Source organism: Zychaea mexicana, assembly GCF_025766255.1.
Source record: "Zychaea mexicana strain RSA 1403 chromosome Unknown BDB00scaffold_159, whole genome shotgun sequence".
Taxonomy (NCBI): Eukaryota; Fungi; Mucoromycota; class Mucoromycetes; order Mucorales; family Lichtheimiaceae; genus Zychaea; species Zychaea mexicana.
The window spans coordinates 66,248-77,948 of NW_026516822.1; the positions used below are offsets into that span (position 1 = coordinate 66,248).

The 11,701-nt window shown below is 43.6% G+C and overlaps 3 protein-coding genes across 3 annotated transcripts; 1 reads left to right on the forward strand and 2 right to left on the reverse strand.

Moving 5' to 3' along the window:
* Positions 1–1,135: 1,135 nt before the first annotated feature.
* On the reverse strand, positions 1,136–2,552 carry BDB00DRAFT_161622 (uncharacterized protein). Its single transcript, XM_053116287.1, has 6 exons — positions 2,395–2,552; positions 2,188–2,312; positions 1,980–2,104; positions 1,802–1,927; positions 1,503–1,744; positions 1,136–1,442 (listed from the first exon to the last, which is right to left on the reverse strand). The coding sequence occupies exons 2-6, from the start codon at positions 2,305–2,307 to the stop codon at positions 1,150–1,152; spliced, it is 906 nt and encodes a 301-aa protein (XP_052973233.1). The 5' UTR covers positions 2,308–2,312; positions 2,395–2,552; the 3' UTR covers positions 1,136–1,149.
* BDB00DRAFT_161612 (uncharacterized protein) lies at positions 2,247–3,359 on the reverse strand. The gene is made up of 6 exons (XM_053116286.1): positions 3,110–3,359; positions 2,992–3,055; positions 2,824–2,932; positions 2,679–2,763; positions 2,487–2,610; positions 2,247–2,389 (listed from the first exon to the last, which is right to left on the reverse strand). The coding sequence occupies exons 1-6, from the start codon at positions 3,301–3,303 to the stop codon at positions 2,345–2,347; spliced, it is 621 nt and encodes a 206-aa protein (XP_052973234.1). The 5' UTR covers positions 3,304–3,359; the 3' UTR covers positions 2,247–2,344.
* Positions 3,360–7,682: 4,323 nt separating this feature from the next.
* Positions 7,683–8,280, forward strand: BDB00DRAFT_793045 (uncharacterized protein; the record flags this gene model as incomplete). Its single annotated transcript, XM_053121178.1, has 3 exons — positions 7,683–7,740; positions 7,800–8,141; positions 8,195–8,280. The coding sequence occupies 3 exons, from the start codon at positions 7,683–7,685 to the stop codon at positions 8,278–8,280; spliced, it is 486 nt and encodes a 161-aa protein (XP_052973235.1).
* Between the last annotated feature and the right edge of the window lie 3,421 nt (positions 8,281–11,701).

Genomic DNA, 11,701 nt, shown 5'->3' on the forward strand with positions numbered 1-11,701 from the left:
CCATGCATGGACCATTGCAAGTAGCATATGCCTTCATCATGTTATGCCTGTCCGGCTTCAAGGCAAGTATCTTTATTACTTCCATTTTATACATATCATATCAACTAACTTCTATTCCTAGTATCGGATGCATGAGATCTGTTGTCTGATATTATCAGCGAAAGCATGGCAAAGGCAAAGGAATCGGTTGGCTCTCCCAAGTGTCAACAGTAGTTCTTTGAGGACGCCCTAAGTGAAAGCAGTGGGATCGTAGATTGTCATGTGTGCTGGATTTATCCCCATGCATGGACCATTGCAAGTAGCATATGCCTTCATCATGTTATGCCTGTCCGGCTTCAAGGCAAGTATCTTTATTACTTTCATTTTATACATATCATATCAACTAACTTCTATTCCTGATATCGGGCGCATGAGATCTGCTGTCTGATATTATCGGCAAAAGCATGGCAAAGGCAAAGGAATCGGTTGGCTCTCCCAAGTGTCAACAGTAGTTCTTTGAGGACGCCCTAAGTGAAAGCAGTGGGATCGTAGATTGTCATGTGTGCTGGATTTATCCCCATGCATGGACCATTGCAAGTAGCGTATGCCTTTACCATGTTATGCATTTCCAGCTTCCGTGTGGTTTCTTTTCCCTATTGCATCATGCACGATTTTTATCCCTTGCGATTACAACATGTATAGCCGAGAATGAGTACTGTCGTATCCTTGGAGTACTTGCCTGCACGATTTCCTAGGAAACACCCAATCACAAGAACCATCTTCCCGTATCTTTCATACATATAGAAAACCTATCGCTGCACCATTTATACATATGAATGCTACATAATGTCTTACGCAATATACAAAGCACCACAGGCTTCAAACCAATCGTGCGCTTAATAACATGTAATTGCCAATGTTGACATCCATACTTATATGAAATGAGCTGTTGATGTCCTCTATTATACATCCTATTAATGGAATCTGGGTCCAGGCTGTTGGGATATCCATATGCACAAGGACAAAACACCTACTACCGTCTTCTGGTATACCTAATATTTGCAACGAAGGCTCAGCTTCGTGGCTTGAACATCGATCTCAGAAGAGATTCATCTTTTGCTCCTTTGTGTATTATCTTATGAGCAAAGTGGACAAAGTCTGGTATTTTATTCAATATTTGACATGATTATGTCGCTTGCGATCAATGGTCTTTTCAATGACATGATCAAGGTTTTCAGCAGTGGGACTAACTCTGTTGCGTTTACTAATGATTATCATCGCGGATGCATCGGATTGCTTGCAATGATGGTAAAAGTGATGGGTGACATTCTTGATTTGGCTAAGGCTCGCAAGATATGCAGGAATGTCCTTGATACATAATGGCATTCTGATTGTGACAAGCTCTTCCATCAGATACAGACCATCGGCCTTGAGTTCCATAAGATAGTATGTCAAATTTGGACCTAGAGCATTGAGTTAAGTATGGATATTCTTTTAAAAGAGAAGAATTCCCAAGGATTTACCAACTACATGTATGCCAAGGCTAGCTTGTAACTTGTGTTCATCAATTGTATCTTTGCAGAAGTGTCCAAGACGCAACAAGTCCATATTTGTTTGATAATGGTTGTCGTATTCAGCAGCCGATTTCACTTCTCCATATCCAATGTTGATTTCGAAATTATTGTCCATCAATGTTGAAATGATACAGTCGGGCCGTCGATTTGCCAAGGAAAAGGATCGCTTATTTGCAGGGACAGTGGTTGGCCTAAATCAGAAGGTGCTCGTTAAATAAAAAGATACCATATACGTTGTAATAACTTACCAAAGTATTTGGGTGTTCGTCTCATCATCATCGAATAAAGGTTGCAAGGCTGGTGCCAAATATCGGGTGCAATAGTTATTTTCTGATGTGTCGTTCATGATGCGATCTGAGGGCAAGGATAGACATCTAATAATATGTCATAAGCACACAATTCATCCATACTACAAGCAAGACTTACAATTGATGGATGGACATGATAATCTTTTTATCCAGGTCGTCAATATCCAGATCGTCAACTGCACTTAACAAACTCGTGATCTTGGCACACGTATCCAGCCTGCTTCGCCTTCCATAATAAAAATCCTACATACAAAGACACGTAAGCCCAAAATGATGATATAGTGAAGGAATAAAGAATGGCGTGTTTCTCTTATTTGATAGCTTACCCAAACAATTTCCATCAATTTGACCATCACATCGTTGGGGAACTTGACTGTTGTATCAAATGGTCGAAGCAATTTTTTCACAAGGTCATTGTTGAAGAACTTTCTTGATTCAGGGTGCATACGACCTTTGTTCACCAATAAAACCGATGCAAGAGATCTATAAAAACGTTAGCGACTGATTGCGAAAATTAAATACAACATACTAACAATAGATGAGGAATGTCACGTTCCATCGTCAGTGTGGTGGCCTTTATACGATCCAAGACGAACAATTGATACTCATAAAATTTCCAAGATACGTCGATGGCGTCGATGATCAACCGGTCAGATGCAATGGGTGCACGAACATTCTGTGAAATAGAACTCAAAGGAAATTCTTCTGTATCGCTGGATGGCGGTGATATGTCGTCGGCTTCGGAGTCACTGCTGGTACAAATAAACACACGTTGAATGAAAAGAGAAAGTGGATGTGCCGTTTTTTGTTTCTATACCTTGTAGTTTCAACATTTGATGTTGAAGCACGATTGCATTCGTCTTCTTCATCCAAATCGCCATCAGCCGAGCGCTTTGCAGGAACTAAAAAGTATGTTCAATCATTATCTGATGTTCGTGGAGAGTAGAGATCAAGAAGCATACTTGTAGAACTAGTTGCATGAATTACTCGTTGACCTTCCGCCGCCGCTGGCTCTGCAGATACCACCAACAAGTCGAGCGCTTGTTCTTTGAAGGTATGTGCCAAGTTCCTCTGCAAATACATAAAGTTATCAGCAACAAGCGTCAAATGAAATATCTATTAGCACATACCCTCCTGTTTACTTCAACCATGATTGTGTCCCATCGCAAACGATCATATGCAACTTTTTTGCTGCTGCGGAACCACATTGGATGAGTATCAATCTAATGTGAGCAACTGCTCTCTCACCTCTGAATATCTCTGTTGTCGTCTTCAAGTAGTTCCTTGTACCGATTGAGCCAGATCCCGTGAAGACGTGCTGCGCTATTTGCCGCTAAACCGACCGACCATAGTGCAATGTCATTTTGGTGTTCTCTGATAAAGCTTGGGAATCTTGGACACCTGTGCGTTTGTAGAAAGTCTTTCAGCTCTAAGCAACGCATTAGTTGTTGAACGTATACTTTGATTGTGACGATTCCAGTATTACCGTCTTCTCCGGGTATGCTGACATTGTAGACGACAAAGAGCAGAAGCTCCCCAGCTACAGGATTATGCATACATTTTCTGCTACTGGGCTGACATTGAAAGTTGGCATATGGGAGTACAGCTATTGGTGGATGGGAAGAGTTGCTTCAGTAAATGGTGCAACAGGTATTCGTAAATGGACAGCAACATGTGCCAAATATCAGTCATTCCCAAAATACGAGACAACAAGATGTATCATTCAACCGCTGCTGGTGCCGTAGCAATCCTTTTGCCATTTAGTTACTATCTATTCCCCACATTTTCCTTTCTTTGTCACCTCCATCATTACAACGATATCTATTCCATCTTCGTGTGTCACAATCCATAAACCAGCGTCATAAAATGCGCAATGTGCCAAGCATTGCAAGTTGGCTTTTCATATTTCTACCTTGGAGCAGCCCAATATCTTAAAAACAATATGCGCAAAAGGCTTTATATTCAAATTGATAGGGTATGGGCGAAACATATATAATTGTACCGTTCTATTTTTGGTTTCTGCTATCATAATCATCCTTCATCCTCCATGATTGCAAAATAGCTGCTCCATGCATTGAATCGCGTATTTTGATACCACCCATGGCTGTACAACACCTTTCGTCATAGACATAAGTTCTTGACTCGATTCCATCCAATCCATCATCATCTTCAGCCGCATCCACGTGATATGATCCATCTTCCCTGTTGACAACGCGACAAATAGGCAAAGCGACATTCAAGTACTTCTTCCTCATCGCTGCACTTGATTGCATTCATACATCCATAACATTGCAAATCCAATATGTTGGTTGAAAAGAGCCACGTGATCGCTTGCTGATGTACTTTCTTTTTCCCATCCGGCTGTTGATCCATCTCTTTCTTGGTCACTTTCTATTGCAGCTCAACCAGGTGGAGATTGCTTGTATTGCGGTGTACATGATAGCTGATATGGCACACCATCCATTGGAATCCATGTGCACCAAAGTATGTTGTTGCATGTAACTTGAGACAATGGGGTCAAAGCCTTGCTAATGCAACTGCTGTTGCATTTGGTTGTGGAGGAAGAGAAGTGTGCAAGACCTGAGCTGTAGTAGAATGACAAGGCTGTGAACGCTGTTTGTGACAATGAAGAACTTGCTGATAGCAACTGTTGCAATGAACGCTGTTATGTTTGGTTATGGTAGACGAGAATGCAAGACATTGTGTGTAGTATCGAGAAAGGCGTGTGTTGTAGTAGAGTGACAGGAAGGCTGTGTACACGCCATGAACTCGCCATTCATTTCCGGCTGACGATGTATCAAGTAACTGAAAAGACATTCCAACTTGATTGTATCCATCCACCCATCATAACCATTGCAAGCTCAAAATGTTGATTGAAAGTGCCATGCGATTGCTGCTTCCTTTCCCATTCGGCTATTGGCCCTTCCTTGCTGGATCATTTTCCATCACGGCTCGAGCAGGTGAAGATTGTTTGTATTATGGCGTATTCATAACTGATATGGAATCATCCATAGGAATTCTTTTGTACCAAAGCAAGTTGCTTCACGTAAATAATGCTGCTTCTATACGATGGCTATCTGCTGTTCACGTAAAAAGCGGCTGTAAGGCAAGTTGCTGCAAGCAGAGAGAACGCTGTTCGAGACAATGGAGTAAAGGCCTTGCTAATGGAAGCTACAGGATCGAACGCTGTTACGATTGGTTGTGGCAGGGGAGTGTGTACAAGAGAAGGCGAAGTGTCAAGAAAGACACGTGTTGAAGTAGAGTGATAAGAAGGCTGTGTACACGCCATGGACATGCCATTCAGTCAAAGACAATCGGATCAAGGTAATCGTATGCTTGACATGGTGGGTTGAAGCAGGACAATCGTTCGCAGGTGGTAGTTGTACTTGAGTGGGGCAACAGTTGAGAATGGGAAGAAGAGGCAAAATAAGTTGGGAGCGGAAGACCTGGAAATTAAGTAGACTTTTCTGTTGCTTGGATGACACTTCTGTGTTTGAGCGTTGTTCACTCAAATCCTCTCGAATCAAGAAAGCTGAAGGATGGGACTATTGGGCTGGAGCAGGACAATCGTTCGTATGCATTGGGTTGGGTAAAAATGGCGAGTGGGAGGAAGGGGCTACTAGATGGCAGTGTACAAATCATTAATCAATTGATGTTTCTCATGTTGCTATGATACTTCTTTGTTTGACCGTAGCTCAGTCAAATCCCATCAGATCAAGAAAGTTGAATGATGGGCATGCTGGGCTAGAGCAGAACAATCGTTCACATGCATTGGTGTGGGCAACAAAGGTGAATGGGAGGAATGGGCTGCTAGCTGGCAGTTTACAAATCATTTTGCAAAATGATTTCTCTGAAACTGGATGATGTTCTATGTTTGAGCGTTTTAAACTCAAATCCCCTCGGATCAAGAAAGTTGGATGATGGGCATGCTGGGCTAGAGCAGGACAATCGTTCACATGCATTGGATTGGGAAACAAAGGTGAATGGGAGGAATGGACTGCTAGCTGGCATTTTATGACCTATTCCTAAATAGTGTACAAGTTACACTTTTTTCAGCGCATTTTTGGGATGAGAGCTGGCGTTACACAAGAGGAGTTAGAGGCGTAGTACCAAGAATGAATCTGACGCAAAAGCAGAAGGGAGTACTGGCGTATTATCAGAAGATAAAGTGACGCATTATCTATCGTTCGTCACTTTTAAACAAAGAAGCAATGTTCACTGAGTAGGATAGTCATATTTATTAGAGAGGTTTGCGTTGCAAACAATCATCAAACTTAGAAACTGAATATTTGCAAAAGCCTTTCAGATCGCTAAAATACACCTCATTGCATGCATCCCTGATCCGCGAAGTCAAGGTCTCTTCCTCCAAAAGCCTGTGACGCTTCAACTTGGCCTTCACCACTGACCAGAATTGCTCAATGGGATTGAGCTCGGGTGAATAAGAGGGAAGATAGATGCACCCATAACCACGGCTTTGGATATATTTAGCATGTCGTCGTGTTTGTGAATAGGTGCATTGTCCATCACTAAATAATTCCCTTTGAACTCCTCATGCTGGTCCATCACATCCAATGTACTAGCAACAAAGTTGAAGTAGTGGCCGGTGACTGTTCCACTTTTGGTAGCAGAAGCAGTTTTGGTACTTCCAGCGGCTTTTCGTTTCTTGGAAGGAGGCATCGCTTTTGGCAATCTTACAGATATTTGCACAACGCCATATGGCGAAATGGCACCAAGAATCGTGGTGGTTTTCGCCCTCGTCTTTGGTACAGTTACTGTTGCTCGAGTACCCTTTGTTGACTATGCCGAGCTTCGTTTCATGTTGATATGGAATGCGGATTCATCGATAAAAACACAATTGCTGCAGAAATCCATATCAGTATTTAGCCAACGTGTCACCCAGTTGAATCGTTCCTCGATCTTAGCTGGCGAGTTCCTTTCAACGGAGTGGAAGTGTGCTTTTTTGAAGGTGATTCTGCACTTTTCAGTCGTAAAATTATAGAGTGCTGTTTTGGACACCTCTAATCCTTCAAATTGCTTTGTGAGACTCTCCATCATCTGGTCAAGGGCAAGGGATGGGTTTTCATCAACCAAGTTGGTTAAGAATGCCGCATGCTCCTCCCCCAGTTTGGATGGTCTTCCAACAGGGCGTGTGGTTTTACTAGCTGTGGTTGGTAAACCACCATCAGGATCAGGGTTGTCTTGATCCATTTTCACCCATCTTTAGGCAGTCCTTGGTGCAATCTTAAGCTCGAGAGCCGCCTCTCTAGCGGACTTGCCCTCTTCATACACCAAGTAAAACAGCCGTTCTTTTTGTGCATCAGTGTATCGTGCCTGCAGTCGTTTCGGTCCCTTTTTGGCTTTCGCTTTTGGTTGTTCCTCGACTGCTTTCGGTTCCTTCACAGGTTTTTCAGGTGGCTTCAAGGACATGTACTCATTGAAATTGGTGACCGAATTGAGTAGGTAGGTTTCATAATCGACATCCATTTCTATGACAGCAACGTCTTCGCCTTCATCACCAACCATGTTGCCATGACCGTCTTCGTGGATAAATGTAGCTGTCATCATTCTCAAAGTAATAAACGATAGAATAATGTACCACTTTATTTTCTGATAGTACGCTAGTATACCCTTCTACTTCTACGTCAGATTCATCCTTGCCACTACGCCTCTTACTCCTCTTGTGTAACGCCAGCTCTCATCCCAAAAATGCGCCAGTAATTTCTGAAAAAAGTGTATTTAATACTTAAAATGATCATTTCCTTACTAAAATTAAATAATATGTAGCTCTGACGTCGAGGAACTCCAACCCTGGGAAGCAGCAATGCGTCAGGACCCCTTCTACCACAATTTTTGGTCCACAAGTAACCAACTAGCTAAAGGTAACCCTTCTTCATCCCATTATTTCTCAGCCTATTAATATTCCTTCATCAAAGTATAGTCTACAAAAAGTTCCATACTTTGGCTACCCCTAAACATGGTGCTCCTTTCACTTCGGTCATCCTCGAGCTTAATACTACTACAATTGATACTGCATCAGCTTGTTGTATTCATACAGACCAAGATATAGAAGGCGTCAACTTTTTTAGTTACATCCGTAACTACAACGAACAGCAACCAGAGCAAATCATCAACCACGCAATCAGTGGAACACCCTTCGAAGCCTTAAACCAAAAATTGATCAAGTCCGTCCGTGCTATCTTGTGTGCTTACCTCCACTACAAGAATGGCAGTAATCTAAATCAACTTGGCTACAAGAGAGAACTAAATGAATTGGCTAAAGGTACTTCTCAAATACAAACTTATACAAATTATTTCTAATTCCTCTTTTTCTAGTTGGATTGCCAAGATCTGCCAAGCCTAGCCAAACAATAACAGTCGGTTATCGTATGCTGGCTTTCTACAAGCAAGCTAGCGCCTAGCCAATCCTCTTTTCCGACAAGTTTAACTGGCCTTTCTTCCTCTCCGTACGTAACCTTTTTCTTTCTCACCCTGCTTTTTACTAACATACTTTCTTTAGTTCTCCTCGGACAACTGCGCCTATTTGGAGGAAAATGACTTTTCTCCTTTGCGTCCTTTAATCACACCAATAATTCCTACAATGAACTACTTGACATCGTTCGAGAATGTTGGCTTCTTCCTACATCATATTCAGTCATTAGTAAATATCAACATCCACCTGCCTCGCTTCGCTCGGCTGAATGAGCCCTTCGCTGCGCTCCGGGTCATTCAACGGATTGGATGTTTCCTGGGGGTTCCCCCCAGACCCCCAAGGTGGGGGGTTCCCCCCACACCCCCCCTTCTAAACCCGAAACTTCTCGCTTCGCGAGCTTATTGATTGGTATGTCTACATATAACCCTAAACGTTATCATTATTGCTATGACACGAAACCCTACTACAGATTGGTTTGCCAAATTCAAAAGGGACATAGAGAGTTTTGACCGCTCTTTTGCTGCTATCGACAGCTCTTACAGTAATTTGCAAGTTCATCAATACACTCGCTTTCATTAGTTATCGTAGTAGATTACTGCTGCTTGTCGTAATTAGCTGAAAGACGACAGCAGGACTGAGTTGACACTCGCGTAGTTCTATATCATATTTTTCGCATCAGATCTACTTACCAAAAAAAAACAGTGAAAAGGTACGAATATTCTATTGTACGTAAAATGGTGATCAGTTAAAATAGGATAATTATAGCAAAAAAAAGAAAAAGAGCAAAAATAAGAGTTAAGATGATGGAGGTAGAGAGGCGGTGGTTGTAGGAGAAGCAGGTGGTGAATTTACGGTTTGTTGAGGAACAGCGGCCGGCGGAGACAAAAGAATTTCATGGTAGACGATATTAGTAGTAAGTGGTGGGGATGTGGCGGCTGTTGATAGATCGACTGCAACCCTAAGGTTTTGAGGATTTGTTGCTCTGGATAATGCAACATATAGTTGTCCATGAGCAAAAACAGGTTCGTTGAGAAGGATGCCGACATCAGATAACGTCTGTCCCTGTGACTTATGTATAGTCATTGCAAAGGCGGCGCGAACAGGGAATTGCCGGCGGCAAAGGACGAAGGGATATTCACCCTCAGTAGTGTACATGTTGATACGGGGAAGGAAAAACTCTTCACCCGTGTAACCTTGGTCGATCCGTCTTACAGAGATGCTGTTGTCGTAAAGGCCTGATACAAAGAGTTTTGTTCCGTTGCAAAGACCGGCATCAGGATCCATATTGCGTAAAAGCACCAATGGCATACCGACCTTGAGACATAGCTCATGGTTAGGAATACCACCGGTAGTTATACTCCGTAGAAATTCAACAGGATAGCTGGCTGCAGCTGCGTCAGGATCATCAGCATCAAGTATACGATCATTGGAAGCATATGTTCTGCCTATGCCGGGGAAGATGTCATATGCTGCATCATTGATGGCATCGACGTCAGCATTTTTGGCAGCCAATATTGCGCGACCATGATAATGCTCTGGCTGTGGCTCAGTAGAGCGAATTGATGGATAGATGGCATCAATCAATCCCATGGTATCGCTTGTATCGATCTGCCATTCTTGCGGAATCTCCACGCTTTCTTGATACGGGGCACGTCCATCACCAATAGCCAAAAGAGTGTCAGCAAAAGCAGCAGCATTAGGGCCTGCATTCCTCACACGCATGTTTTCAGTCAAATGGAGGACTTGAACATGTCGCCAAAAAGAGGCAGATTGGATGGACTCGGCAACGATTTGAGATCGATTCCCTTTTTTTACCACCGGAAGCATCTGACGAAAGTCCCCTCCAAAAACAACAACCTTGCCTCCGAAAGGTAGTTCACGCAACAGCGGATCCAGAGCACCCATAATGTCCCGAAGAGCACGGTCAACAGCATCAAAATTATATTTGCTGCACATGACAGCTTCGTCCCAGATGATAACTGATGCACTTGCGATAAGGTGTGCGTGAGGACCGCCAAGGCGAAGATTGCACGAAGTATAAGCATCCGCGTTCAACGGAATCTTGAAACGACCATGTGCTGTTCGGCCACCCGGGAGCAAGATAGCTGCAATGCCAGAGGAAGCGACAGGAAGTGCGATTTGATCACGGGACCGAACATGGCTCAATATAGCCTTAAACAGTTGAGATTTACCCGTACCACCTAGACCATTCACAAAGAAAAGGCGCGATGTGTGGTGATGAGTGGCTGCAGTAATAGAGTCGGTGATAGTGTCAAAAGCGTGGCGTTGTCCGTCGTTTAACGTAGGTAGCAATGTATTTAAGAGTTGCTGTTGACTCTCTACGTCATATTCACGTCGTTCGACAATCTCCAAAGCTTCTAGGCGGGGTAGGGCATCGAGTTCTGTGACAAATTGTTGCGGCAGAGACGGGAATTCTGACAGATGATGGCCAGTGGTTTGCAGACGCGTTTCGATGTCACCAAGGGTGCGCTGATACATTTGATTGATCTGATCATTGCTGAGCTCGTCTTGGCCAGCAGGAAGGCTTGCCCGTAAGGCGAAAAAGTAATCATCTGCCATTCTCTCTCGATACTTGGTCCAAAGTGAGAGCGGATCTGCTGGGGAGCAATTGATCAATATATACACAAAAAGTGCTCTAATCGCTGATGCTGATGGTGAGTATAGGCACGCCTCTTCCATGCATCGGTCCCATTCTTGGTCAGATTCAAGAAGACCATGTGCGAGAGCAGCTTCTTGGAATGTTTCGTAAACAGTACCATTGATCGTTCGCAATGACTCAAAGCTTGTAGGGCCACGAATGGCAAGAAGAAGGAGGCGAAGACAGTAGAGGGGCATGTTGGACAGAGAGGCATTATAGATGCGTGTCACAACATTGGCAATTGGCGGGTTCGTACGTTGTCTCCATTGGCGTGCTCGAGCATCCCATGTGTAATGAGCAGGGATATCATGGTACCGATATTGGCGTGCTCCGTTTTCTGTTTCATCACCGTCGCAAAGCTGAAAAAAGCATTTAGCTTGGTGTGAGTTGATGCTTCCCGGATGTTCGCCAGCTCATTTTGTGTAACGTCTTCACGAAAACGAACGACTTCCTCTCCAGGCAAGTGCAAATCTAGGCGCATAACAGTCGGACGGTGCATATGGACTGAAAACTGTAGAGTTCTCCATGCTGCCTCGCAAGGGCCGATATACCGAGCGTTCTGGTATTGAACCACCTCATCAATTGCTTCTTGCTCTACATCAGCAGGGGCAGGTGCGGCAGTGGTATTAGCTGTTGGTGGTGGTGGGTTGCTGATTGCTGTGGTGGTGGTGGTGGTGGTTGTAGCAGGAGCATTGTTTGCAGGCGCAGCAGAACGCATTGCTTGCAGTTGTGCTCTATCTGATCCCTTGGT